The sequence below is a fragment of the Aspergillus sydowii genome (genome assembly GCF_001890705.1).
Source record: "Aspergillus sydowii CBS 593.65 unplaced genomic scaffold ASPSYscaffold_3, whole genome shotgun sequence".
Taxonomy (NCBI): Eukaryota; Fungi; Ascomycota; class Eurotiomycetes; order Eurotiales; family Aspergillaceae; genus Aspergillus; species Aspergillus sydowii.
The window spans coordinates 317,580-343,771 of record NW_024467861.1 but is presented as its reverse complement, the minus strand read 5'-3'; the positions used below and the strand labels follow the sequence as shown (position 1 = coordinate 343,771).

The following is a 26,192-nucleotide window of genomic DNA, read 5'->3' as shown; positions in this document are numbered from 1 at the left end:
TCAGGGGAACCAAGACCGTATATAGAGTACGGGCGAGTACTGGAACCGGTCAGGTTGAGTCGGACCCGATCCACCCACCATGTCGTACGATCACAAGAATGCCGTTGAACACGCCGAATTCGCTCCCCAGGACAAGAAGGATGGAGTAGAGCTATCATCTGAGAGGCCCGTTCTGGACGAGGAAACAAACAAACGGCTGCTGCGGAAGATTGACCTCCGATTGATGCCGGTGGTAGGGCTGCTTTGGTCGAGAAAAAGACTCCAAAGGCTCACTGTTGCAGATGTGCTTCACCTACGGGCTTCAGTACTACGACAAGGCGCTCCTCAGCCAGGCGGCCATTTTCGGATTGAGGGAGGACCTCGGACTCGAAGATGGACTGCGATACTCGTGGGTATCGTTGATATTCTACTTTGGCTACATGGCCGGCTGCTATCCAGTGAGGAGCCTTCACCCGATTTTCGTCGCCAGCGCTGACCCTTGATAGATATCTTGGCTATGTCAGACATACTCTGTCCGCGTCGTCTGTCCGATAATCTGTTTTCTATGGGCCGCCGTAGTCCTCTGCACGCCGGCCTGCACAAGCTATGCAGGCATCCTCGTCAACCGCTTCATGCTTGGCTTGATTGAAAGCGGCGTCTCCCCCGGCTTCATGCTCTGCACAGGCATGTGGTATACCCACTCTGAACAAGTCCTCCGTTCGTCTCTATGGTACTCCTTCAGTGGTGGCTCGAACATCATCTCACCCCTGATTAACTACGGCCTCGGCCACATTACCGGCGGCGCCATGCAGCCCTGGCAATACATGTACCTGATTGCTGGCCTCGCAACCCTCCTCTGGGCCATCGCCCTCTGGTTCATATTCCCCGATAGCCCGCAAGTCGCCAAAGGATTCACTGCCGAGGAGCGCACCCTGCTGCTCGAGCGTGTGCGCAGCAACAACGCTGGCTCAGAGAATCGGCACTTCAAATGGCACCAGATGCGCGAGGCACTGTTCTCCTATCACTTCTGGTGCATCTTCCTTCTCTCCACGCTCTCCAGTATCGGCAGCGGTGCAGTCACCACATTCGGCTCGATCATCTTCAATGGCATGGGCTTCTCGACGTTTCAGTCCCTCCTGCTAAACATGCCCATTGGTGCCCTGGCATTCATCTGCGTCCTAGGATCCGGATATATAGGGCGCAATGTGCCGAATTCACGGCTTCACGTCGTCAGCGGAGCCTGTGTCCCTGTTATCGTTGGGAGCTGCTTGATGTATATATAGCCATAAACCCACGCGATATACCCAAATTGCTAACGCCTTACTCTCTGCAGATGGCAACTGCCCGACTCCCAACGCGCCGCACGGATCATCGGCTTCTACCTCATCAACTTCTTCTCCTCAGCCTGGGTCCAGTGCATCGCCATGGGCACCTCAAATGTCGCCGGACACACAAAGAAAGCCACCATGGCAGCGGGGACATTCATCGGGTACTCGCTAGGCAACATTATTGGGCCTTTGACGTTTGATGCGTGCGTACCCTCCTCCTCCTCCTCACCACTCTATCTAGTTATGACTGGGCAGGCCGGCAATCTTCTGACCTACGACAACAGGAACGACGCGCCCCGCTACGACCCTGGCTTCCAGGCGACTGTTATCTGCTTCGGGGTTTGCTTTGTGCTTGCGCAGGTGTTTCGCGCGCTTATGCTGGTGCAGAATAAGCGGAGGGATCGCGAGTATGGGGCGCCGACGAGCGAGCATGGGCTGGAGGACTTGACAGATGGCGTGAACAAGTCTTTTCGCTATTCTTTGTAGTGTATTAGCTTCAGAGTCGTCTGAACTGGGTATTTACAGGCTGTGTAGCGGATTCGGATTCAGGGCAGATGTTTATTGTTCTATCTCAATACAAGCTAAGGCACTTGTGTAGTATACGGTACCTGTAGACTATGCTGGCTTGAGAGAGAAATTATGGTCGCTTAAAAAGTGCTCCTCTAGTCCTTGCAAATCTTTTATATATATGTTTTCAATCCGCCTACAAGAAGTCCATAATGTATATAGTGTATAACCATTGGATGCAACACCAGGAGTAAAGGAGTAATACTGCCTACGTACCCTAAATAATTGTAGTCACAGCACAACTCTAAGACCCCAACTTAGAGATGCACTCACTTCCCATTAACCTTATTGCGCTCATTAATCAAATCAATCTGCGCCCGCAGACGCCAGGGCACATCCATCTTGTCCATCATAACATCCAACAACTGAATCGAGCTGGGCTCCACGTATTCCCGTGTTGAAACGACCTTCTCAAACTCTGCCTTTGTATACACTCGGCGGCTGTGTAGCTCACCATCCTTTGCACCGAAGGCACTAAGGAGCAACTGGTGGTTCCACGTCGCGATGTCGTTGTAGCCTGAAAAGGTTCGCCGGAGTCAATATTTGGCTGTCCCTGAGCGGTAGAGCCAGAGCTGCTGGGACGTACCTTGCGTAGGACCATGGATAGCCCTCTCAATAGTGTATCCGCTATTGTTAATAACGAGTCTATGTCACGGAAGTTAGTATATTTTAGTACTGCACGCACGAAGAAAGAAAAAACATGACCATGAACATGGTGGACACTATACATAAGCACATTCTTCAGTCCCAACTTCACCATCGTCCCAATCTCCTGCACCGTCAGCTGCAAGCTCCCATCCCCAACAACAAGTATTATCCTCCCAGGCCTTCCAGGCTCAGACTCCGCCTGTGCAACTGCGGCTCCAAAGGCCGCGGGGACAGAGTACCCAATACTGCCAAAGTATATCTGCGTGATGTACTTCACACCTGGGGCAAAGTGTGCGTCCGAGAAGCCGAACTGTGCGGTTCCTGACTCGCCGATTACAATATCGCCTGGCTTGGCCATTGCTCCGATCCGGGTCCATATCCAGGACTGGGTTATGTGCGTTGCGGCGGCGTCGGCTGGCTCGGGTGGAGGCGGTAGTTTCAGACAGTTGTTCAGAGAATCAGGCTTAGTGGCAGGCTTTATGGGAAGCGCTTCTGAGAGGCGAGTAAGGACTGGGCAGTGTTAATAGACTGTCCAGGAATGCATATGCGGAGGAACGTACATTCAACAATATGAACATTGTTGTACCGAGCGTGGCCAACCTGGACATAATCCGCTGCGACCAGTACATACTGTTCCTTGTTTGTGAGATTCCTGGAGTGGCCGCCAGTATTCGAGTCTGAGTGGCATGGTCCAACGTCAATAACCAAATCACTCTTATTCTCGATGATATCCGAGACACCTGGGAGTGATACCCGACCATTATATACACCGTGGAAGTAAGGCTTGTCCTCGTCAATGATGGACTTGCCCATTGGCGTTGTGAATGTCGGGATCGCAAGCTGGTTTATAAGCTGGTTGGCTATTGCTGATGCACCAAATCTGGCGACAAGCACATCAACAATAATGGACGGGGCCACGGAAGAGTGTAGCTTCTTTACAACCATATCCACGGCGGATCTGCAGGCGTCTCCATCTGTCTTGGGCATTACGTCTAGCGGACTCTCGAGCGCTGCAGAGGAGACCGGCTTGTGGACAAAATCCATGGGCACAAAGATATAAACGGGCAGGCTCTGAATGTAGCACTCTCTGATCACTCTCTAGAGTCAAGTTAGCTCTTGTCTAATATGCAGGCCAGTAGACATACATCTATTTCAGAAGGGGCGGTCGTGGCGTTGTCAAGCCAGCAATGTGCGGTTCTAACAGATTCTGATATCTTTGCATATACCTGAGAAGTAGATCAGTAGAGACCTCAGGTTGCAGTAAGACTAGGCTCAGTACGCGATGATCTGGATCCGGTCCCAACGAGTGATGGATCATAGCCCGCGCCTTCTGCGCCCTCGTCCCCGTTGTCCCAACAATGTGGATCAGCTTAACATTCTCAGTGTATGCGCCAGCTACACCGTTGATAGCGCTCAGCTCGCCGACGCCCATTGTCGTCACGACTAAGGGCAGAAAGGGTCAGCGCTCAGCAACCGAACTGATGCATTCGCAGTTGGACACCCACAGACACCAGGACATCCCTTCACCCGACAATATCCATCGGAAGCGTATGCTGCATTTAGCTCGTTGGCATTTCCCACTGCTCGGTGCCCCACTGGTCAGTAGCTGCTCTGCAAGTATGATTTGAATCTCGAAATGACAGTCTAAGCTTACCCCATGTCAGCCCGTCAACCTCGTCGATGTAATCAAGTAGTTCGAGGTTCATATCACCAGGAACGCCCATCACACTGCGGACGCCTAGTTGCCGGATCCTGCTATCCCGTTAGAGCCCTGTAGTCCTATATAGAAGACAGTTGTACCTCTGCCATAGATAGCGGGCGATTGGCACCTCGGTGCTTCCTGCGATGGAGCCCATGCTGTATCGTTAACGTAGTAAAGCACTAAATAGTGTTTTTCCTAGGTCGTCCAACCCTGATGCTCTGAGCCAGAGCGTAGCGGCGCAGCGACAGCCTCATATATCACCGGCCCCCTCGGCGGAATGAAGCCGCCTGCTGACAGCAAAAGAACGTTCGCCCTGCCTGTACGGCTCGGAATGAACCGAGCTGGGGAGGTGCTGAAATTGCCGTTCTGTTGCATTGTATCCCATCACAACCGCAGCAAGCCAAATATCCGCCAACACCCGTGGCCGGGGGCTGTCGGGGCTTTCCCGAAAGGGAATATCCGACATGGCGGACGTTGTCGGCTTTTCAGGGCTTCTACCTCTACACGCGACAAGTGACAACGTTACTGTACCTTGACGTGACTATAGCCAGGGTATTAAGGAGGACACATAAAAGGAGTCATCTATTACCCTGCTGGGAGGTGAAATGAACACACTACAATATATCGTACAATGAGACCTTTCCAATTCATCCGCTTCCTCGCCCTCCTGCCTGCCGCGTGCGGTGCAATGGCACCCTTAAACGAATTCTTCAACATTACCACCTTCCCGAAAGAACAAAAGGCAAACGTAACGCGATACCTAAACGAGGCCGCAGCGCTAGCCACGGACAGCAGCACCCACCAGTACTTCCAAGACCAATGCATCGTGCAGCAGGTATACCCGCCCCTCTTCCAGTTCGACGCCGGCTTCGTGACGCCATTTTCGCCCTTCGAGAACCTCTACTTCGTCGGACACAGCGGCGTGTCTTCGTGGGCGTACAACACAACCGAAGGTATCGTCGTGATCGACGCCCTCGACAACCAGGAGGAAGTCGAGGCGATTCTGGTCCCAGGGTTAGAGAGGTTTGGGCTGGCAGCGACGGATATCAAGCATCTGATTATCACGCACGAGCATCTGGATCATTACGGCGGGGCCAAGTATATCCAGGATACATTCGGTGCCGCTGTATACGCGTCCGAGAAGGCATGGCAGGCGATGGAGCAGATGGGCCCAGATGCTGACCCCTCCGTTCCCAGCAGGGACAGGGTGTTAATGGATGGTGCAGTTCTGAGGGCTGGAAATGTGATGTTCCGTGTTGTCCTCACGCCTGGACACACGGCGGGGACACTGTCACTTATTTTCCCGGTTGTTGACCATGGAAGACCTCATGTAGCTGGTCTATCTGGCGGCACGGGGACTCCCAAGGATGCAGCCAGTCGGGAGCAGAAGATAGGGTCGCAGTATCGGTTTGCACGGATTTGTAAGGAGGCAGGGGTTGATACGTTGATTTCTAACCACCAGGTTGTGGACCATGCGTTGTGGCATGCGGACATGCTGGCACATCGGGCGCCTGGAGCTCCGAATCCGTTTGTGATTGGCGTTGACAACTTTGAGAAGTACATGAAGATCAACGCGATTTGCAGCAGGGTGGTTGCTGCCCGTGAAGGGCAGAACTTGCAGGTCTGATTCGTGAGCAGGCCATTTGCGTATATAGAGTTCTTTCCCAGGTCTGCGGAGAGCAGATTACACAATCCAGAATTTGCATGTCATTCATATACTGGCATAAACAGGTCAGGCACGTTATTCAAGCCGATCATTTCCGGTAGAGAGTCCCAGAAGTCCGGATCATAGATAGAATCGCCCGTCGCACTACTATCCAGGATCTGGCCGTCGAGGTAGGTATTTGCCAAATAGTTCGCAGTACCAGACGTCCGATATGCTTCTTCGTCCTGCGTGACGCTATGTGTCGCATTGGAGGACGAGCGCGTCGCTGCGCTCACAAGGATATCGAGTAATGTGGCATAGCGCTGTGCCATGTGGATGTCATCGGGGGCGTTTTGCTTGATCGCGTCCACGGCGCTAAGGATTCGAAAGATGCGCGGGTTGCTGCCATCGAGCCGCTCCTCCATTTTGAGTGTCACCTGGAAGCTTTAGTATGGTTGTTATGCTTTGCTGCTTTAATGTGGGTTGCGAACCTTCAGAAGATACAACGCGGCGCAGACAATGTAGAGCCACGTTTTGACCGGGGCGTACTTGAAGAAACTGGATGGTGCAACATTGTAGATTACATAGTCAAGCAGGTCAATAGACGCCACGGTGGCATCGTCTGCAAACCGTGATAATGAACCCATGGCGTGCGAGTCTTGACTTGCCGTGGCGCTCTCAAACATGTGTGCCGCTGGGCTCAACCCGCATATACGCACATAATAGTATTCGATATCAAGACAGGCGTCACGGAGGGATATATCTGCATCCAGGACTTATTAATACGGGAGACTCAGAGAGCTTCAGCTTCCTCAGGGAGTAATCGCACCTCTGTTATTGAGCTGCCGTTGTCTCTTCCAGCGGTCAAGGCCCCGTCTGAAGCTGTCCCATGCTGCGAGCGGAATGGAGGGGCCGGTCCCATGTTGGCTCTTCCTCCAGCTACGAAGGAGGTCTCGGGCCTTGCCCATCTGAGTGGCCAGATCCGCTGTGCTCTCCCAGAACCCATCGGCGGCCAAGGCGGAGGGAATACAGTCGGCGATCTCGACGGAGCGCAGACCACGCAGCTGCGACTCCAGACGTAGTCGCAGGGATAGGCTTCCGTCCGTGATCCGCAGAAATGTGCACAGGATATTGGGCCAGTCAACAGCGTGGACAGAGTCCGGGGTCCGACGTTCTGCATGGACGCGGCCAGATGGATCCTCGAAGCAACCTATCTCCTCTGCTAGGGAGATGCTGGTTGACAGCAATATCCTGGTAACATCAGCTATGCATCCATGTGAATAATTGAATCAACAGACCCCCTCACCAAGACATCCTGTTGCTCCTATGAGCCGTCGCAACTAGATTGAGCCGCTCGGGTATGCTGTGTCCAGGTCGGTCTTCTTGACCCGAGGGCTCGAACAGATCCGGCTCGCCATGGTCCCCGACGAAGTCTTCTGGTGAGTTTATGGCCCTAGGATGCCACTCGATAGACAGCAGCAAGGCCGCAATTGCCCCGTAACTGCGCATTCCAGCCGACCCCCACATAGCAGACTGGAAGAGCCGTTGCACCCACGGCCACGTACGCCAGTGAACCCTCTCAGACCGGGCAGCGCCATTCAGCCCAGACAGATGGTGATATCTAGACGCCAGTGCCACCAGGCTAATGGCGAGGACAGGCTCGTGCAGCACCAGCTGGGCGTACCGCTCGGGCACTGCGTACCACTGCGGAATGACGGGAAATACCTGCCAAAGGTGTGTGAAGTAGAATCCCAGGTACTCGTTCACCTCGCAAGGCCGGGCGATGCCTTTCCGGACAAGAAAGAAGCCGTCGAGATCCGTCTTGGACGGTGGTATGGCGGGCGTGGGTTCTGGCCGCTGCGTCGTCGTCTGGCAATTCAAACCTTGCCTGTCATTGAGCTGTAGTCTCTCGCCCATACGCTCTCTTGATCCAGCCACGGCGATGAGGTCCAATGCATCACGCGCGTCGAGGAGATCAGTCGACAGGATCTGCTCTTTCGTTTTGTGGGCACGTTGAAGCAACTCACGGCCCTCCGACTCCTCGTCCGGGGCCAGAGGAACGCCCTGATCGGAAACCGAATGGGCCTGGATCTCCGAGTTCGGCGTGCTCGTTGCGTCCTGCTTGTTGGATGTCCATTTCAGTTTCCTCCTCTTCCGCTGCTGTGTCGTCCGACAGACCCTGCCTCCCTCCACGCATCTCCGGCACGACCCTTCTGGAGATCTCTGCTCGCATTTCTTCTTGTTGTCGCGGCAGTTGTCGCAGGACTGCGAGGCGCGCTTGGCCCGGTGTGTCGCTGGGGAGCTGGGTTCGTTCACCGGGAGAAAGGTAACCAACTGCGAGTCGCGGGAGTTGTGCAGCTGGTCCATTCTCGGTCGCTTCGTTGGATTACCTTGAGACGTGACAGATCGGCTCGGTCGGGCCTGGCCTTGGTCGGTTTACATTCGTGGCCGAGGCTAAACGCGGGCTAATTCCGCCTAATATAAACATCAGCTCTATCTAGGAGTTCTTTTATTTTTTAGCCTAGTAGATGGTACTATTAGCTAGAGCCTCTTATCTCACTTTGGTGAAGACTATTGATTCATCCAACCAGAATAAATTAATTCTCCATATCTGCTATCTGTGTCTTGTAATGAATTTGAGTCTATTATTATATATGACTAGCAGCTATCTCGAGTTCCTCTCTATTAGCTATTCTAACTCTATACTCTGCGCCCTAGTTTATATCTTAAATATGACCCGAATTCCTCCTTGTTTCTTTAGAAATGTAGATACTACTAATAAATCCAGAATAATTCTGTTTTCCTTTTCTGGTTGTAAAACGAAGCCCGCTTAGTCAGGTTTAATGCCAAGTGATGGCAGCCACCAAAAATGGACCCCTCACTCTTGCAGTCTCCTTGACAGTCCGTCTCATATAACCCAGCAATCCTTCATCACGCAATCGCTCCTCCGTCAGAACCCGCAATGGCAACCAACCCGGGATCATCCGAGACCATGAAGCCCATGGACTACTACGACGTCGCCATGCGCGACCCATCCAGCTGCTGCGCCGTGAACCCATGGAAGGGCCGGTTAGCACTGAACTTCAAGGCAATCCCGCATTCCAACAAATGGATCCCCCTGCCGGACATCACCAGGGTCCGACGCGACGAGCTTGGCGTGCCGCCGTGTCGCAAGTTCGCCGATGGGTCCGACTACTATACCCTCCCGGTCCTCGTTGATCCCAACACAGGCGCCAAGGTCGGGGACTCCTTGGACATTGCCATCTACCTGCAGAAACACTATCCGGATTCAGGCGCCGGGGATCTCTTCCCGTCGCAGAAATTGGATTACTCTGTTAACCAGGATCTTCCGTTGCTTGTTCCTTTGTCCGAGGATAGACATCAGGGTGATGAGTATGCCGAGTACTCGCACTTCAACACGCACGTTGACGCGGCCTTCACTGCCCACGTGGGGCTGATGGCCTATACTATGCCCTTCCACCCGGACCATGCCGAAGCAACCAAGGCCGAGTTTTTGAAGCGCGCTGGTGCTTCGTCTTGGGATGACTTTGAGGTTAAGGGCGAGGCGCGCCAGAAGACGATGGACTCGTTCCGTGCTATGCTGGGTGAACTTGCTCAGCTGTTTACGAAGGATAGCAGCGGGCCTTTTATTCTAGGGACTCGAGCTACCTATGCGGATTTGATTGTCGGTGGGTGGTTGCATATGGCGCGTGCGACTATGCCTGGCAGTGAGTGGGAGGAGGTTAGGAGCTGGCATGAGGGTGTTTTCGGTCGTCTGTATGATGCGCTGGATCAATATGCGGACATAAAATAGGCGATGATTTTGGAAATGCGGAACTATGTCTCTGGAAACCGTTGACTGTACTACTACGGTCCACTGAAAGTTGCATGACTGATCGTCAAGGTCAGCACTCGTATTACCGCACCGAGTTACAAAAGATTAATATAACTGTTGAAAATAGATGGCCCAACGTGACCTGGAATGTTGGGATATATGACGTTGCCCAAAGATCTGAAACTCTCTACGTGATTGAACTAGACTGCGGTTGACAGCATGGATGATCTTAGTATAGACGGATTATATACTTCCACCACCTAGACTGGACTCGCCAGCTTCAGATGATATCACCCTGTATGGACCCTGACAAATCTTAGATTGTTCCTGCACAAAGCTACAAAGACATTCGGCTACACTATAATCCCACGACTGGATTTCTGAAATGAAGACTGTACGGCGGCTCGAGATAACACCTGTGCCAGGTCTGTGTGTAGGAGGGCAATAATATACGGATATCAACTCGGCAAAATTTCAAGACATCTCTCCTACCGCGACAAGACCCAGGTTCCAGTAGCCAACAGACGCACAGAGTCAGCTGTCTGCAAGCTATCCACGATCGGCAGTCTTCTCGAGGCGAGATATAGATGGATGATCAGCAGCGGCTGGCTTATTCTACCGGAGACATCCTGAGTTCTAAATAATGCCTCGAATCGGAAAGAATCCCGTAACTCAGCTGCCCTTGGCGCAGTTGGATGCACGGACTAATAAGGGTATGATATGTACTTGGCCATGCCGTAAAAATATAACAGTACTGTGTATAATCCTATCAGTGTCTAACCTTGTCAGAGGGCCATGTTTACGCAGCATCAGGTGCTGTGATGGAAGAAATTGTCCATGCATACAACTCCTCTTTTTACAGATCGGCCGACTACTCATGCTACTAGTCTACTAGATACCGTCAACAGCCCGCGTTTAATATATATCCCGAGGGCAACACCGAGATATCCGAAGCGAATGCGTATCTATTACCGGAAAGCGTAAAAGAATTATACCTACGACGAGTTGAGAACGAGACTGGGGCTCGCTGACCTGGACTTGAATCATCGGATGGGGACGGTGAGGCGGCGAGGCCTGGATTCCGGAGGCCCGGACCACGGTATGGAGTATCTACTGATCAAGTAGTGTAGTTAGAGGACGATGGGACCGGAAGCCTGAATATTGTCCGCTCATTTCGATCGGCATCTGGCCGGTATCATTATCGGTCGCGGTATGAGAGATCACTTCGTAGACCTCGTAACTTCCGTGGCTTCGTATCCGAGATACGAGTACTATACTTCGTATCGAGTTCCAGGCCAAATTGCTGAAGAGTCAGTCTCAGGTAAAGGCCGCTCGGAATTAACTTAGGGTTTGGCCTGGCGACGGCGAGGAGGTGACGTTGGGGGGTGACGAGTCAGCGCGATAGCCAACCGCTGAGCATGGGGTTGGATGGACTCCGTTCTGGACCGATATGGGGATGATAGCAACATGCCGGGATGTTATTTGCTGCTTTGGAGGCTCCTTGTTTGAGGTTGATTGAGTTAACCGCCAACAGGAACCGGCCAATATACTCTAGACAAGACCCTAGCTGCACAGCCACGATTGAAGGGCCCACGACCGGCCCATCCGCCTCGTCAGGGTCCTTGCTCTGCAGTTTGCGCTCGTAAACTTGGTAGGTAAACTTGGTAGGTTGTTGTAGTTTATTGTTTTTTCAGTATGAGCCGCGTTGAACGACTTGCCGTGTCGAATCTAGAAAAGATGGCCTGATGATCGCGATGATCCTCTATTCTGCAATTACAGAAGATATAAAATTTTCCGCGAGACAGCGCCAAAGCCGACCCTGGACAAGTTCAAACAAGAAACGAGTCTGGAGTCGCCAGGATTCATCCCTCGGTGTTTTCCCACATGCGGTAGCAGTATCAGACAGCAAGTAACAAGTAGCAAGTAACAACCCGAGCACTCCCTCGGAGTAATATCCCAAAACGGAGACGAAAACGACCATCAGAAACTAAGGTTGACCCTGCCAAGAACCGGTGGCGTATTACAGTGAGACTCCTCTCTGGAGCCGTCGCCGCGAGTCTCCTCTGAGGGTCTTTGGGCTCTTCCAAGCTTTTTCCCGGGGCGCCGGCCAAGCCCATGCAGGGGAGCTGTGACAGTCTGACAGTCCGGCTTGCGGGCGCACGAATCAGGCCAAGATATATGACTCGTGGCCTGCGGAATTTCTCTGCTGATCAGTTTCAACGGGATTAATTCGGGTATACATTGAAACCGCCAAGATGAGGTTAGGCGGGTGAACACTGAACATGAGCTGGGCGTGCATTGACGGGGATATAAAAGACACTTCGACACCGTCTATTGCTTTCTCTGTATTGCAGAGCATCCAAAACAATAAATCGTTGATCTGGTATCATCGGCATAATCGCATTCCTTCGCTTTCACTTCATTCTTTTTACCGGTTCTCATTACTACTGTACAATATGTTTATCAAGCAGGTTCTGGCTCTGTCCCTGGCGACCAGCGTGCTGGCCACGCCCGCCCCTCGTTTCCCCTCGCGCCTCACCAAGCTCGACAGGCGCGCCGACTCCTTCCCCCTCCCTGCGTCCCAGGGCAGCGAGACCTTTGACGAGCCGTACGTCATCTCCGGCAACCAGACCTACGATGGTGGCATGAAGACTTTCGGCCGCGGCGTTAGCTGCTCGGAAGGCGAGGGTGGCGACTCGGACGCCGTCTTCTCTGTTGAGGACGGTGGTACCCTGAAGAACGCCATCATTGGCGCTGACCAGATCGAGGGTGTTCACTGCCAGGGCTCCTGCACCATCGAGAACGTCTGGTGGGAGGCTGTCTGCGAGGGTATGCCGTCCACATCCACGTCCACTGCAATGAGTTTATAGTTGAGCTAACCTAATGTTATCTGCAGACGCCCTCTCCCTCAAGACTGGTGACGGCCCCTTCACTGTCACCGGCGGTGGTGCCCAGGGTGCCGAGGACAAGGTCATCCAGCACAACGGCGGCGGCACTGTGAGCATCTCCGGCTTCACCGTGTACAACTTCGGCAAGCTGTACCGCTCCTGCGGAAACTGCGACGAGATGTACGAGCGCCACGTCACCATCGAGGGCGTCACCGCTGTTGGCGGAACCAGCACCCTCGTCGGAATCAACAGCAACATGGGCGACACTGCCACCATCAAGAGCGACACCTGCGTTTCCGACACCGAGACTGTCTGCACCGAGTACGAGGGTGTTACCGATGGCTCCGAGGTATGCATGATCCTTAATAAGAGTTGTGGTGTTTCTTTTCAGGGCAGAAGCTAACGAGCAAATACAGCCCGAGGAGATCAGCACTGGTGCTAGCGATGCTTGCCAGTACTCCGACCCTCTCCCTGCGTGCTAGATCTTGGAGCGTTAGACAATTTCCTGGGGCTGTGTGACGGCAAACCAGACCAGCCCTGCTAGGTAGATAATGGACCATTTGATGCTCGAGTTGTGCGTGCTGTAGCCCTAAAGAAGAGACAAAGAAAGAACCCTGAAGTAGCTAAAATAGGTAACCTGCCAAAAAACAGCAAAACATCCAGTAGTACTCATATGAGCGTCTTCCAATTTGGTTTGCATCAGCTTAGAGTCTGAAGGAGGTTTCAAGGTGCGTTGTCCCTTATATTGGAGCGCAACTGTGGTATCTTTGAACCATGGATAAGTCAGGCTTTTACACAAAAGAAGAAACAAGATGTGGCAGGAAGAGATCTCTCAACGGAACTGTTTAGCCTGATCACCTGGTTCTGGGAAATGGTGACCATCTGCCTCAGTGTCTCCTGCTTCATCGCCATCTTAACAATTCTCCTGGTGCAAGGCATGGCCAGAAGCCAGCTGAAATGGATCAGCTTCCGGAAGCAAAGAAAGCCACTCACCGACATCCAACTAGCATAGGATGCAGGTCGCGGGCCCCTGGGCTCATTCTTCATATTAATACGGCACAAAGGCCGTCCAATTGTCCGCATGGGTGCCGTAGTCATTATCCTCACACTCACATAAGACCCATTCATGTAGTAGATCATTCATCGGCTACCGCGTGACCTATCGATCAGCAAGGGATATGAGACTGGGCTGAGGCTTGATGCAGGTGTTCTGAGTCTCTCAAAAGTCACTTAAACGAAAATTAAAATGCACAAGGTTTTGTCCAGCTCAGCTTGCCGCTTCTGTCCCCGCGGCCCAGACAAGATTATACCCATTTCGTAGTAGGCATTCGTGGCCAAGCAGTTGTATATTAAAATGCTTACTTTAGATAAACAGTGGTATAGGTAGTAAGGGCGAGAATATAAATCTGGTATCTATAAGAGTTATAAGCTTGCAGCAGAAAATAATACTGGAATCTTGAAGATAAAATTAAGTGATGAATGAGACGAATGCACTTCTACAGTTCGTTCTAATATCATGCACGGCACCTTTCCAACCAAATGGAACTGACCGCAGGATACTGGACAGTTAATCTAATATATAAGAAGGTCAAGCACGAAGCCATTGCATTGAGTCTGTGGTGATCTTGCCAGCAGAGCCAGAAAGTCTAAAAAACAGGCGCCAGCCGGAAAACCTAACGTTCTGATCCCATCCAGCAACAGACTGTTCCTTAACTAACATGAAGGTGACCCGTAGTGATCCACACTATTAATCATCCTGGCAACAGGTCCAGCACTGGTCCTAATCAGTATAATACTCGCAATGGCAAAATGAAACCCTGAATGTGAGCTGACAGCCTGGCCGCCAGGATATGCCAGGATATGCCAGGATATGCCAGGATTCGATGAAAACGAATACATAGATGAATAAAGGAGTATAACTACTTACTTGACCTTGTTGCTCCGGATGCTATAATATAGTTTCATATTAGTATATTTCAAGCATAATATAATACAGGAGAAAGCTTAAAATTGATATAAAGCATAGGACATACAAAACCATCCCCGCATGGCAACTGTTCGGGGGCACAAATCAGGAAACAGGCGCCTTGAGGAGTAGGACTGGCGGCTGCAAGGGCAACAAAGCCCGTGAATATGACAGTGAGAAGATGGGTACAATGCATCTTGTTTGGTCAATACTGGCAACTGATGTTGAATGAAGGTGAGAATGTATGTTGACCAGCGGAGGTTGCCTGGCCGGCATTTATACCTTGACGACTGATGTGCCAAGCTGGGTCTATCGTCTGACAGGGGTCAAAGCATTAAGCAGATCTTCCTCCCAGACGTTAGGGGCAGTACGGGCCAGACAATGGACAGATCGAAAAGCAAGGTGTAGACCCTTACTGGTGCGAGTTCCCCCAATCGCCCCTAGCGGGGTAACCTGCAGCCTGCTCAGTATTCGGAGTTTCTGACAAATAATCAAAAGCAACACTACAGTATAATGTTCGAGCTTTTCCCCAGCTCAGCTCGCCACACCCTGGTCCGACCGCCTCTTCACCGTGGTGTCATCCACATTGGCCGTACGATATATCTCCATCCGCATAATGCTCACTCATTCAGTAATAGTAGATCTGCGCCTAAAAGTGCCGCGCCGATCCCAGACAAGGCTTTTCCACTTTTTGAGGGCAAGGGCTTTCCAATATTCGGTTCTTCTGCAGCAGGACGGGCCCTTTCGTCACTTGTAGCACAATTTGCAGCCCAGTATGTTAGGGGCGCGAAGGAAAACTGTAGAAGGTCAACTAGGCTGTGCAGCATGAACTCATGGGGCACGGTGATTGGGGACAAGGCTAGCGGAGCTTCTTTATCCAAGCTAACTGGAGGAATCTGCAATAAGCAGTGTGATAGTGAGATATCATGGACGTTGCAGGATCGGCAATGTGTTTGAGAGGTGACGTCCTCGTCGCCTTGCATGGAGTTTACTTGATTTATGGCGGTGGAAATACGATTGTCATTGCAGAGGGACATGGACTCGAACTACATAATGAGTGTGAGGTGATATCTTTCCAACCAATGAAATCCATTTCTCCATCAGAAGTTAGATAGACGCCAGACTATCTCTCGCTCAAGGCTCTCATCGTCCATTCAGACCTATCAGCCGATGGCAGACTGCATCAAGCCTAGGAAGACGACGGAGTACAGCAAGTCCAGCACTGCAAGCTGGTCAGTCTCACCTGTATACGAACGGGGATTCTCGCGATCGAAGGATAGGATGGATAGGGATATACTTACGCCATTCTGATTCTTCGGGTACTATACGCAGACTGTTAGTATACAAGACAACTAGTGTATAGAGAGGATGGACGTGGATATATACCGAAGGAGCCTCGCATTCGTGTTCCTCAGCCCAGCAGATCAAGAGACATTGCTCGCCGGGCTCCGCAGGAGCAGCGACAGCGAAGCTGGCAAAGGCCGCAGTGGCGATTGCAAAAATGTGAGGAAGATGCATTTTGGCTAAGATTTATTTTGAAGTGAGTTTGTCGTGGTTGTCGTGGTTGTCGAGGTTGATGGGTGAGATCGTCAGATCCGGGGGATTCAGTCGGGCCTATTTATACCCAGCTCACAACCCCTTGAGATCAATATTACGAGCGCCGAGACAGCATGAAACGACATGAAGATGGGCTATGTTTGCGACCGCGGCCGGTCGTAATTTGGTTGTTGACGCTGATTCAACGAGCTATACGAGGTGCCCAGCGACCAGGAATGTTATGAGATCACCCAGCAGAGTCAGCGAGAGGCAGTCCAATCGAGAAGTATACCGCTGCTTCATGCAGACTCCGTGTCTGGGAATGTCTCAGCCGGACTTATCCTCCATGGCATGCCTGGCCAAGTTGTCTGTGGTGAGTGAGGTCGGATCCTCCGCCGGTCGATCCTGATGCCAAGCGGGAATACGAATTCTGCAGGCGAATGGCGAATCCGGGGTACTGGGCCTCGTGTTCGTGGGTCGATGTGATGACTGTCTGTGTCAGTTAAAGAAGCTGGAAGCCTGGAAGCCCTAATTGCACGGCGGAATACACAGTCGCTGGGGATCAGTTCAGTGGTCGATCCCGGCAGTTCCAGTTACTGAACAGCCATGAACCAGTAATCCAGTGCAGTAATGGATCTGATAACCAGTTATCGCAGCGACTGTGGTACTCTGGTTCCTCGTCGCTGACATCACTCCAGGCCCCGATCTCGCATCATTGGGCTCTCGTGATGTCACATTCCACTTGCCGGGACTGTTGACGACGACGCGTGGGGTCTCTCAGCTCATCCACTGGCGAATCATTTGGGAACTGAAATGAGTCCCTGATCGTCGCTGTCGCCGTGCTGTCGCTGTCGCTGCCCGCTGCTTGTCTCAGATCTTTCTCCTTGGCCTTCTTGTGCGACAATTCGGACTACTGTGAGTCTGCGACAGCCACCATGAAGACCAAGGCATGGACTCGGCTCCTACACGCACTGGTCCTGGCATCCCATCAGGCTGGAGAGGAGGCCCTCGAGCGTATCAGCACGCCGGTCAATCTGACAGTCCTCCCTGATGGGGGGAACCAGTCGAGCCCGCATTTGTGGGGGATTATGTTTGAGGTGAGCTTGAACTCACCACGGGTTTCTTTTTAAATAAGTTCAGAAACAGCTGACACGCACAGGAAATGGACCATTCAGGTTCGTCGAAATATCTACGGCGATTGCGACCGTATGAATCGTATTCTAACTGATAATACAGGCGACGGCGGAATCCACGGCAATCTCCTGCAGAACAACGGCTTCCAGGGCTCCGACACCGGATTGACAGGCTACAAGACCATCGGCAACACGCACATCTCTGAGTCGGACACGCCTCTCAGCGACGCGATCACCTCGACCCTCGCGCTGTCCGTGCGCAGCGACGCGACCGGCTTCGTCGGGTTCGCTAATACGGGGTACAAGGGCGTGCCTGTGCTCAACGCGACGTACTCGAGTACCTTCTGGATGAAGGGCGAGTACTCGGGGCCGGTCATGCTGCGGCTTGTTAATTCCGAGGATGGAACTGTCTACGCGAGCCATAATGTCACGGTGGAGAAGTCGAGGCAGAAGTTTGAGGAGTACCATGCTACCTTTGAGGCGGATGCGTCGCCGGTTGGTGATAACGAGTGGCAGCTGCTGGTTGATGCGGAGAAGGCCAAGGGGCATATCTTGAGGTTTGGCCTGGTGCAGCTGTTTCCGCCGACCTGGAATGATAGGTGGGTATCCTTTTGAATGGTGTCTCTGGATATTGTATAGGGCTAATTGTTTAGGGCGAATGGTTTAAGGGCGGATCTCATACAGCCCATTTACGATCTCCAGCCGAAGTTTCTGCGGTTCCCTGGGGGGAATAACATGTAGGTCCTCCACTTTAGGTATTCAATGCAGCGCTAATTGAACAGAGAGGGAATCGATGTCGACAGCCGATGGAAATGGAATGAGACTATCGGGCCAGTGGTCAATCGACCAGGAAGAGACAGTGAGTTATCCATGCATATCGAGATGCGTAGCTGACAGCATAGCTCCCTGGCACTATCCGAACACGGACGCCCTTGGTAGGTCAATCCTTACTCTTGGAAGACTCGGACTAACGTCTCAGGCCTGGACGAATACCTTTGGTGGTGCGAAGACATGGGCATGACCCCCGTGCTCACCGTCTGGGACGGCAAGTCCTACGACCAAATACTCTCAGGAGACGACCTGCACCCGTTCCTGGATGACATCCTAGACGAGCTCGAGGTCTGCACCTACCCATAATATCCTACCGATCATGTCCAACGGAGTCTAACGAGACTATAGTACCTCCTCGGCCCCAGCAACAGCACCTACGGCTCCCAGCGCGCCAAAAACGGCCGCGAGCAGCCCTGGCCCGTGCAGTATATCGAAATCGGCAACGAGGACGACTATACCGGCGGCTGCGACACCTATCCAGACCGTCTCACCCAGATCTACAACACCATCCACGACGCCTACCCAAACCTCACCTTAATCGCCGACAACATGGACCCGAACTGTCTCCCCGCGGACCCGATCCCGGATATCATGTACGACTACCACTACTACCGCAAGCCGGACGCACTCGTGGATATGTTCAATTACTGGGATAACCAGCCGCGCGACCAGCCCGTGATTGTGGGCGAGTTCGGGTGCAGGAATCATTCGGATCCGGGTGGGTTGTTCTGGGCGTTTGTGAAGGGGAGTTGTAGCGAGGCGGTGCATATGATTGGGATGGAGAGGAATAGCGATGTCGTTCTGATGGCGGCTTATGCGCCCTTGCTGCAGCATTTTGGGTATATGCAGTGGTCGGTACGTACCTTTACTTTCCATATATCCCCCCTCCCCTTGTGATTAACAAGCTATATTGATACTGACGGATATAGCCAACCCTCTTCGGTTTCGACTCCTCCCCAGACTCTTTAACGCTGTCAACCTCATACTACGTGCAAAAGATGTTCGCCACAAACCACGGGACAAAAACCCACCCGATCGAATCCGACTCCGACTTCGGGCCTGTATACTGGGTTGCTTCGAGCAACGACACGCACTACCAGATCAAGCTGGCGAACTACAACCGGGAGAACCACACGGTGAACGTGCAGGTTCCGGGGGCCAAGAATGAAACGGGTTCGTTGGAGATGCTCGCGGGCGAGGAGAATGCGAGTAACCAGCCGCATGATATTGTTGTGACGCCGACGGTGAATGAGATTAAGAATGGGAGCGATGGGTTCACGGTTCATATGCCGCCGTATGGGGTGGCGGTTTTGGTTGTTTCCTAGTTTTGTTTAGATACGTTTAGTTGGGTTTTGAGTTCTGCTATGGTTCAACTATAGTACAGTACAGTACCCTTGGGCATTTGCATTGATGTCTCGGAATAGATAGACGACGCATTATGTATCTACTTGGCAATGTTGACTCTAACAAGTAACTATGAACGCTGACAACTCCATAAGAAAGGGAATGACACTAGCTAATAATACCACGCATGCTCATCAAAACAAGGCACAGGCGACGGCTCGTCCACAGAAACCAGTAAATCCTGCCCTACATACGTTTCACCCTCATCATCGTCATCATCATCATCCCCTAAACCAGGCCGATGAGCCGGCCCAAACCCCGTGAAAACGCCCCCAAACTGATGAAACGCATACCAGGCGCAGCGAATCTCTCTCGTCGAATCAAACATTGTACATGCGAACCGCAGCCCAAAGTACTTGCGCATCATGTACTCCGTGAAAAAGGTTATCGGGGGCGGGGTCTTCTGGATTGGGTCGCTGTAGCAGTTTGGGAGGCTGGATGCGTCGTGCACTTTTTTGAGGTAGTTGTGCATGTTGGAGAAGGAGAGGTACTGCGATGGGTTGGTTTTAGGAGTGGACGATGAGAGAGATTTGCTGCTGAGAGGGGGCAGGATGGGCTTAGCGAATGCGGATGTGGTTATGCATTTACACTGGCATTGGCTTCGGCGGATGGTTATATTCATGGGTGTGAATGAGCCGAAGAGGAATGCGGTTGTGGACGGGTGGTTTATAGGATCATCAATAGGCTTTAGTGGTGTGTCGCCTGGTAGAGAGATGAGTAACCGGATGTCGTCGTCGATTAAATTGAGGAATTGAAGGGTTTGTTGGAAGAGGGTGTTTGCATGAGTCGGGTCGAGCGATTGGGGGTTCTTCGCTGTTGTCCCGAAGATGCAGTGAAGACACTCAGATAGACCTTCACTTGCTTGTGGAGGGGTGACAGGCCCTAAAAGCCGAGACTGCTTCTTACTCTCGCTCACGAAGAGTTCTTCGAGTGGCTTGAATGCCGATTCCCAGTTTGCGTATGCCTGGCTATCGTAGAGTGGGATTGTGGCGAGATACCGCTGTTCATCTTCAGTGAACCATGCCGGATACTCACGATCGCTTTGCACGGCTATTCCCTCGAGAATAGAGAGAAGGGAAGAAAGAAAGCCGGCCGGCCTCTTTTCAGAAACAAGCGGCGCGTAGTACGCACGACAGAGAACTGCCCCTGCAGCGAGATAGCGGTAGACCGCTCCGTGATAGTTTTCTCGCCAAACCTGCCATGTGCGAGGACTCCAGGCAAGGCTGTCGAAGTACCACCTGTCCGGTAAGAATTCCTTCCTCTTCCCGACTGGAGAGCGGGTCTTGTCTTCAAGATACTGTGCTAGATGGGTGAATTCGAGGGCGTGCTTCACCTCGTCGATGGAGGGCTTCACTGTGTCGCCGCTAAGTTCTGAAATGGGAAACGGATCTGGAGGGAGTTGACAGCTGATAAAGGAGTCTTTCGCTATTCTCGTTGCGCGGACCTGGAAAACTTAGTAGGTACTTAAGAGGCTCCGGCGGTAGGACTTACTGCGATAAGGGAGTCGCTGAAGCTGACAATGGCTTTCTGGCTTACGGTCCAGAGGATGGCACGTTGGTTACATGTCCAGGCATCATGTAGTCTCTTAGATGTTAGGATGAGACTTCGTAACTGAGAAAAGGTGTCGCAGTTTTGGAGGACGAGAGCGAGTAGCTCCTCTGGTAGGCTGTCGAGCGTGCTCATTGCGAAGCACTGAATATATCTTCTTCTGCACCGTAGTAGAGGAGTAGTCAATCGCGACTTGACGGTTTATTGTACCTGGAATCTGTTAGCTCGAACAGTGAATTACTGAAGCTCCATTCCTGGCGGTCTCACTTCACCGGACAGGTTCGCTCGCAAAGTCAATGGCCCTAACTGGGGGATCTGGTGTCTATCGCCAACACACAAAAGAGAGAACGACAATTGAGATACTTATTGTATGGATATCGTGCTATATCGATGAAGAGAAAGAAACCTGGCGCGGGGAGCTGGGTATCCTTTGGAGGGGAGCTCACAGCCCCAAGGTCCCCGTCGGCAATGCCACCAGGGTTCTTGACGCGTTTGCGACATTGTCTCTATAGGGTAAGAATGGAATATCAGCGGGAGTTGTGCGGTAAGACAAAAAGTATTGGGTGTCTCGTCAACGGGCCTTTCTCTGCTGCTTCCTTCATTGCCTCTTTTGTTCACTATGCGCCCCCTGTATACATGGCGGGGAGGTGAACACAAGCAAACAGGTGAGAATTTGAGTTGGACAGAGGCAACTGGCTCGGAGACCTCAGACGCATAATATTGACTCCCAATGTCACTTCTAATAGATCGCGTATCTAACTTGGTATCTCCCAAGATGCTGGTGACGGCTGCAGGCTGTCTTGTATGGCAGTCATTGATTAGATACCGGCCGGCACGAACTGGCATCATACCGGGTCGGTTGATCGCTGCAATGAGGCGATTAAACATCAATGAATAACTCTAGATGTCACAGGGCGTGGTTGATGTCGCGAGAAGGCGTCGTCGTCGTGAGAAGGCGCAGAGTTGTTATCGGAAGGCGTCGATAAGAATAAAAAGAGGCTTATCGCCCCTCAATTTCTCTCCAACCCCTCACTTTCTCCAACTCAACTCAACTCAACTCACACAACCAGCAACAACAACAGCCATCCACCAACATGTCCAATCTATCCTCCTACCGCCTCCTCACCTTCGACGTCTACGGCACCCTCGTCGACTGGGAGGGTGGCATCCTGGCCGCCCTCGAACCCAGCCTGGCCAAGAACAACGCCTCGGGGAAATTCACGCGCCAGCAGCTGCTCACAGCGTACCACGAGTTTGAGAAGGCGCAGCAGACCGAGACGCCTGATATGCTGTACACCGATGTCCTTGCGACTATTCTCGCGCCGCTGCTATCGAAGCTAGGTCTCCAGGCGCCGACGGCCGATGAGTCCCGCGCTTTCGGGGAGTCGGTTGGCAAGTGGCCTGCGTTTCCGGATACAGTCGCTGCATTGAAGCGATTACAGAAGGTTTACAAGCTGGTCGTGTTGTCGAATGTAGACCGGGAGTCATTTTCCAAGACGAATGCGGGCAGTCTGGAGGGATTCAAGTTCGACTTGGTGATTACGGCGCAGGACGTTGGGTCTTATAAACCGGACTTGAGGAATTTCAGCTACATGCTTGACGCTGTGAAGAGGGAGTTTGGTGTTGAGAGGGAGCAGGTGCTGCAGACTGCGCAGAGCCAATTCCATGACCATCATCCGGCTAAGAAGTCGGGGGTTAAGTCAGTGTGGATTGTTAGACCGGGAGCGACGATGGGGAATTTGGAGGAGAATATCTTTGATTGGAAGTTCGATACTTTGGGGGAGATGGCGGATGCTCTGGAGAAGGAGAAGCAGTGAATCGGGGTATACTGTATTGGAATGATGTGACGAATGTGTTAATAGCCCTTCAATTTCATTAAATATCCTCCATTAAACAATACATTATCACCAAGTATTACCGACAAACCCACCTACTTAACTAAACAGTGCTTCGGCAACTAAACCAGTACAACAGCACCAAAGACCCCAGCCAAACCCAATCCCAGAAACGAGTCAATATAGGCACTCGCCGCTGCACCAGTAAATACACTCCCAGTCGGCGTCGTCGAACTAGGAGTATACCCACCACTCACCGTAGGCATAGGGACACTACTACCAACCGACGACGAGCCAAACCCACCACTCCCACCAAGGCCAGACCAGTCAATCCCCAGCCCCGAAGAACCAGAGCCCGTCGACGTCGCAGAAGGGGCAGGTGACTCCGTAGACGTAGTCTGCGCATCCCCAGCCCCCGACGGAATAGTAAAGTCCGGCCACTGGAACCCAGAGTCAGTATTATCAGGGAAAGAAGGTTGCGTGAACGTCGGTCCAGTGTCCGTTGTCCCGGTGCCGCTGAAAGACCCTGTTAGGATGACGCGGATGAGATAGCCCAGAAAGAGGCCGAGATCGTTTGCAAGCTGGTATTTTCTATATTAGACAAAGGAGGGAAACTATGATGTGAGTGAGGGAACGTACTGGGATAAGTTGGTCCGCAACGTCGTTGAACTTATCATTCCACTCGGGGGTGAAGATGTTTTTGCCGTCGCGGAGGAGGTCGAGGATTTGGTTGATTATGCCGTTGTTCAGGACGGAGGAGATGCCCTAGTTAATTGGAGTATCCCAGTTAGCCAGCGACCATATTGCATAGGATAGAGCAGTGAAAGGTACCGGTAGCAAAGAGTTCAAAGCATCCGAGAGTCCCTGTTGTGGATCCTGGGCTTGTCGTTTGAAGGTTTTGGCTTCCGTGCTGGTCTCTGTAGGACTGATACCTGGGATGGAAGCACCAGCAAGGCTTGTAGTAAGACCGTCGAGAAGAGGGTCAGTCAGCTCTGAGAGCTTAGAGAGCGTGGTGTCAACATCTCTATCAGGAGGTGCATCTGGAGCGCCAGAAACGATGACTGTGGCGAGAGAAACGAGGGGAAGATATTTCAGAAAGCGCATTTTGGTTTATATACTAGGAGTAACGACAGACTAGTGAGGAAAGTCGACAAGGCCGTGCAGAGAGGGGGTTGGGTGATAGATATAGTCATTCCTCGCACCCCTGCTGCAAGCCCTATATGCCGCTTCCTGCCTGTATCACATGTGATGAATAAAGAGCACGGCCGGTCTCTGGCGACACAGGCACGCGTGGTTGAAAAAAAAAAAAAAAATACTTTATTATGAGTTAAAGTGCGTTTGGTGGTCATGATAAAAATGGAGATATTTCATAGATGGCGATGGCTGTCGGCCCGCGGAAAGCAGGACTTGGCTAATATAAAAGCGAGACGGCACTGGTAATGTCTCACCCTCTCGACAGACTAGCATGACAAGGCGCCGTTTCTGCCTACGCCTGGTCTAGTGTTATGAGAGTTTAAGGCGAGTCCCGTCCTGTCCAATTTCCGCGCATCTGCTTTTCCGTCTAAAGTCGGACGGCACCAACTCTGCCAGCCGACCTTATTCATTTCCCCAGACTTGATAGAATCAAAATGGCATGTGTAGTATGCAGTAGCCCGGTCGCTACTCAAGAGTCTAGGCCAGTTGGACGAGCGACGAAGGTGTGCCCGATGGATGTTTAGCGAGGCCGACATCTGGTATAAACTATGACTGACGAAACCACTGTCCATTGGTAAAGACGGAATATAAGAATTAGAATCTCAAGAAGCATTCTCAATCTGCCTCTCTTCTGCCTTCTCCCCGTTCTCCATCAATTCATTAACCCCAACTCCCTCCTCGCCATCCAGAGTCCGCGTACCCTCCCCAAAAATTCTCCCCATCTCCTCCAAAGTCCTCCCCTTCGTCTCAGGGAAAAGCAAGTAAATGCACGTAATATAAACCACACTCGGGCATATAAGCACAAGATAGAACCTCCACCCAATCCGATCCAGGGCCACCGGCGCAGCAACAAGGGTCACCTCAGACGATAAGTAGAAACAGCCAAGACCCAAAGCAACACCCTGGCTGCGAAGATGGTTTGGGAATATCTCCGCGATGTACGCGAACTGCGTTGCATCCACGAAGAAACACCACCAGAAGATATAGAAGAAGATAAAGAAGACGGCGGCGCGGAGACCCGCGACGTTTCCACTGTTCGTGTCGAGATAGGATGCTGTTAGGGCGCACAGGAAGATCACGGATACCGTGCAGCCTGTTGCGCCGATGAGGAGGAAGCGACGCCTGCCGAAGCGGTCGACATAGAGGGCTGTCCAGGTATTGCCGATGAGAGTGAAGGAGGTCCAGCAGGCGTTTAGAAGGAGAGGTATGGAGCCGGCGAGGCCGAGAGAAGCATAGATGAGGACGCCGTAGTTTGTGAGCACGAAGGTTCCGAGGAATTGGTTTCCGATCATGAGGATTATAGCAATGAGGGAGCGTTTGCGGTTTGCGGGCGTCGAGAAGAGTGCTGTTCCAATTTTCTTCTTTCCCTGTGTGAGGAGGGATTGGTCGAGCTCGAGCTGCTTTTCTATCAAGGAGAATTCTTCGTCTGCATTGGTGTCGCTGGAGGCGTGCAGTCGTTGGACGATCTTTAGGGCTTTCTCGCGCTTGTTCTTTGCGAGGAGCCATCGCGGCGACTCCGGCAGGTACGGACTGCCTCCGAGAACAAATAGAGGGAAAGTAACTTGAAATGCGAGCGGGAAGCGCCATGCAAACGAAGCTGCCGGACTGTTTCCATCCATGAAGAAGCATGCATACCCTAGCCACCCTGCTAGGCTGTAGCCCACAGCATACATAATGCCCGTAACGCAGACCATCGCTCCCCGGGTTTCAGCCGTTGACACCTCAGCCTGGTATATGGGGACAATACAAGCAAGGATTCCAGCTCCAATACCAGCGACCAGTCTTCCGACCAGAAACATCGCCATATGTACAGCCCCCGAGCACAGGGCACCACCGACGACCAGCACAACCGCGCCCATCTGAATGGTCGTTTTGCGCCCGTACGCATCTGCAGTCCACGCCTGTAGGATACACCCGATGACGGCACCAGCAGAGTTAATCCCGTTCAGGGCCCCGATCATGTTTGTTGTATGTGCGTACCCCGGTGCGCTGGTGTCGGCTTCCAGACCGAAGTAGGTGTAGAAGTTTGGCTGCCCGACTGTGGACCCGATCACGGCGAGGCCGTAGGCTGTTGAGATTGTGCCTACGGCCACGAGGATCACAACCCAAAGGTTGTAGGAATTTACGGATATATTGGGGAGGATTGACATGGT

General features: G+C 52.2%; 12 protein-coding genes across 12 annotated transcripts; 5 read left to right on the top strand and 7 right to left on the bottom strand.

The window, feature by feature from the left end:
- Positions 1 to 29: 29 nt before the first annotated feature.
- On the top strand, positions 30 to 2,047 carry ASPSYDRAFT_130108 (putative MFS transporter). The gene is made up of 5 exons (XM_040840551.1): positions 30 to 232; positions 282 to 437; positions 486 to 1,252; positions 1,313 to 1,510; positions 1,592 to 2,047. The coding sequence occupies exons 1-5, from the start codon at positions 80 to 82 to the stop codon at positions 1,791 to 1,793; spliced, it is 1,476 nt and encodes a 491-aa protein (XP_040704244.1). The 5' UTR covers positions 30 to 79; the 3' UTR covers positions 1,794 to 2,047.
- A 96-nt stretch (positions 2,048 to 2,143) lies between these two features.
- On the bottom strand, positions 2,144 to 4,586 carry ASPSYDRAFT_76923 (alpha-keto acid decarboxylase family protein; the record flags this gene model as incomplete). Its single annotated transcript, XM_040850878.1, has 9 exons — positions 4,323 to 4,586; positions 4,177 to 4,274; positions 4,028 to 4,102; positions 3,802 to 3,965; positions 3,668 to 3,748; positions 3,083 to 3,620; positions 2,603 to 3,032; positions 2,461 to 2,519; positions 2,144 to 2,391 (listed from the first exon to the last, which is right to left on the bottom strand). Exons 1-9 carry the CDS (start codon positions 4,376 to 4,378, stop codon positions 2,144 to 2,146), a joined length of 1,749 nt encoding a protein of 582 aa, XP_040704243.1. The 5' UTR covers positions 4,379 to 4,586.
- Positions 4,587 to 4,912: 326 nt separating this feature from the next.
- ASPSYDRAFT_56003 (MBL fold metallo-hydrolase) lies at positions 4,913 to 5,851 on the top strand (the record flags this gene model as incomplete). The annotated part of the gene is made up of 1 exon (XM_040849137.1): positions 4,913 to 5,851. One exon carries the CDS (start codon positions 4,913 to 4,915, stop codon positions 5,849 to 5,851), a length of 939 nt encoding a protein of 312 aa, XP_040704242.1.
- An 80-nt stretch (positions 5,852 to 5,931) lies between these two features.
- ASPSYDRAFT_28975 (uncharacterized protein) lies at positions 5,932 to 8,236 on the bottom strand (the record flags this gene model as incomplete). The annotated part of the gene is made up of 4 exons (XM_040844582.1): positions 5,932 to 6,306; positions 6,361 to 6,632; positions 6,699 to 7,120; positions 7,176 to 8,236. 4 exons carry the CDS (start codon positions 8,234 to 8,236, stop codon positions 5,932 to 5,934), a joined length of 2,130 nt encoding a protein of 709 aa, XP_040704241.1.
- Positions 8,237 to 8,831: 595 nt separating this feature from the next.
- Positions 8,832 to 9,683, top strand: ASPSYDRAFT_146291 (uncharacterized protein; the record flags this gene model as incomplete). The annotated part of the gene is made up of 1 exon (XM_040841607.1): positions 8,832 to 9,683. One exon carries the CDS (start codon positions 8,832 to 8,834, stop codon positions 9,681 to 9,683), a length of 852 nt encoding a protein of 283 aa, XP_040704240.1.
- Positions 9,684 to 11,954: 2,271 nt separating this feature from the next.
- Positions 11,955 to 13,164, top strand: ASPSYDRAFT_42162 (pectate lyase). The gene is made up of 3 exons (XM_040846419.1): positions 11,955 to 12,533; positions 12,601 to 12,941; positions 13,009 to 13,164. Exons 1-3 carry the CDS (start codon positions 12,161 to 12,163, stop codon positions 13,072 to 13,074), a joined length of 780 nt encoding a protein of 259 aa, XP_040704239.1. The 5' UTR covers positions 11,955 to 12,160; the 3' UTR covers positions 13,075 to 13,164.
- Positions 13,165 to 14,180: 1,016 nt separating this feature from the next.
- Positions 14,181 to 14,941, bottom strand: ASPSYDRAFT_66374 (uncharacterized protein; the record flags this gene model as incomplete). Its single annotated transcript, XM_040850361.1, has 3 exons — positions 14,626 to 14,941; positions 14,520 to 14,540; positions 14,181 to 14,336 (listed from the first exon to the last, which is right to left on the bottom strand). Exons 1-3 carry the CDS (start codon positions 14,752 to 14,754, stop codon positions 14,181 to 14,183), a joined length of 306 nt encoding a protein of 101 aa, XP_040704238.1. The 5' UTR covers positions 14,755 to 14,941.
- A 617-nt stretch (positions 14,942 to 15,558) lies between these two features.
- On the bottom strand, positions 15,559 to 16,131 carry ASPSYDRAFT_42159 (uncharacterized protein). Its single transcript, XM_040846418.1, has 3 exons — positions 15,945 to 16,131; positions 15,860 to 15,880; positions 15,559 to 15,780 (listed from the first exon to the last, which is right to left on the bottom strand). Exons 1-3 carry the CDS (start codon positions 16,074 to 16,076, stop codon positions 15,748 to 15,750), a joined length of 186 nt encoding a protein of 61 aa, XP_040704237.1. The 5' UTR covers positions 16,077 to 16,131; the 3' UTR covers positions 15,559 to 15,747.
- An 898-nt stretch (positions 16,132 to 17,029) lies between these two features.
- Positions 17,030 to 19,383, top strand: ASPSYDRAFT_87015 (alpha-L-arabinofuranosidase A; the record flags this gene model as incomplete). The annotated part of the gene is made up of 9 exons (XM_040851765.1): positions 17,030 to 17,191; positions 17,254 to 17,269; positions 17,331 to 17,826; positions 17,881 to 17,964; positions 18,010 to 18,086; positions 18,130 to 18,162; positions 18,207 to 18,346; positions 18,407 to 18,913; positions 18,988 to 19,383. The coding sequence occupies 9 exons, from the start codon at positions 17,030 to 17,032 to the stop codon at positions 19,381 to 19,383; spliced, it is 1,911 nt and encodes a 636-aa protein (XP_040704236.1).
- Positions 19,384 to 19,574: 191 nt separating this feature from the next.
- ASPSYDRAFT_87014 (F-box protein) lies at positions 19,575 to 21,145 on the bottom strand (the record flags this gene model as incomplete). Its single annotated transcript, XM_040851764.1, has 2 exons — positions 19,575 to 20,906; positions 20,954 to 21,145. The coding sequence occupies 2 exons, from the start codon at positions 21,143 to 21,145 to the stop codon at positions 19,575 to 19,577; spliced, it is 1,524 nt and encodes a 507-aa protein (XP_040704235.1).
- A 142-nt stretch (positions 21,146 to 21,287) lies between these two features.
- On the bottom strand, positions 21,288 to 22,196 carry ASPSYDRAFT_731616 (uncharacterized protein). The gene has a single exon (XM_040850700.1). It carries the CDS (start codon positions 21,896 to 21,898, stop codon positions 21,374 to 21,376), a length of 525 nt encoding a protein of 174 aa, XP_040704234.1. The 5' UTR covers positions 21,899 to 22,196; the 3' UTR covers positions 21,288 to 21,373.
- On the bottom strand, positions 22,114 to 26,189 carry ASPSYDRAFT_55996 (uncharacterized protein; the record flags this gene model as incomplete). The annotated part of the gene is made up of 3 exons (XM_040849136.1): positions 22,114 to 22,217; positions 24,740 to 26,069; positions 26,127 to 26,189. 3 exons carry the CDS (start codon positions 26,187 to 26,189, stop codon positions 22,114 to 22,116), a joined length of 1,497 nt encoding a protein of 498 aa, XP_040704233.1.
- Between the last annotated feature and the right edge of the window lie 3 nt (positions 26,190 to 26,192).

Coding starts and splice junctions, on each gene's coding strand:
- ASPSYDRAFT_731616 (XM_040850700.1), bottom strand. CDS start 21,898: ATGTTTAATCGCCTCATTGCAGCGATCAACCGACCCGGTATGATGCCA.
- ASPSYDRAFT_130108 (XM_040840551.1), top strand. CDS start 80: ATGTCGTACGATCACAAGAATGCCGTTGAACACGCCGAATTCGCTCCC. Junction 233..281: donor ACCTCCGATTGATGCCGGTG/GTAGGGCTGCTT, acceptor TCACTGTTGCAG/ATGTGCTTCACCTACGGGCT. Junction 438..485: donor ACATGGCCGGCTGCTATCCA/GTGAGGAGCCTT, acceptor GACCCTTGATAG/ATATCTTGGCTATGTCAGAC.
- ASPSYDRAFT_42162 (XM_040846419.1), top strand. CDS start 12,161: ATGTTTATCAAGCAGGTTCTGGCTCTGTCCCTGGCGACCAGCGTGCTG. Junction 12,534..12,600: donor GTGGGAGGCTGTCTGCGAGG/GTATGCCGTCCA, acceptor TGTTATCTGCAG/ACGCCCTCTCCCTCAAGACT. Junction 12,942..13,008: donor GTGTTACCGATGGCTCCGAG/GTATGCATGATC, acceptor GAGCAAATACAG/CCCGAGGAGATCAGCACTGG.
- ASPSYDRAFT_42159 (XM_040846418.1), bottom strand. CDS start 16,076: ATGCATCTTCCTCACATTTTTGCAATCGCCACTGCGGCCTTTGCCAGC. Junction 15,881..15,944: donor ACGAATGCGAGGCTCCTTCG/GTATATATCCAC, acceptor GTCTGCGTATAG/TACCCGAAGAATCAGAATGG. Junction 15,781..15,859: donor ACCCGAAGAATCAGAATGGC/GTAAGTATATCC, acceptor ACCAGCTTGCAG/TGCTGGACTTGCTGTACTCC.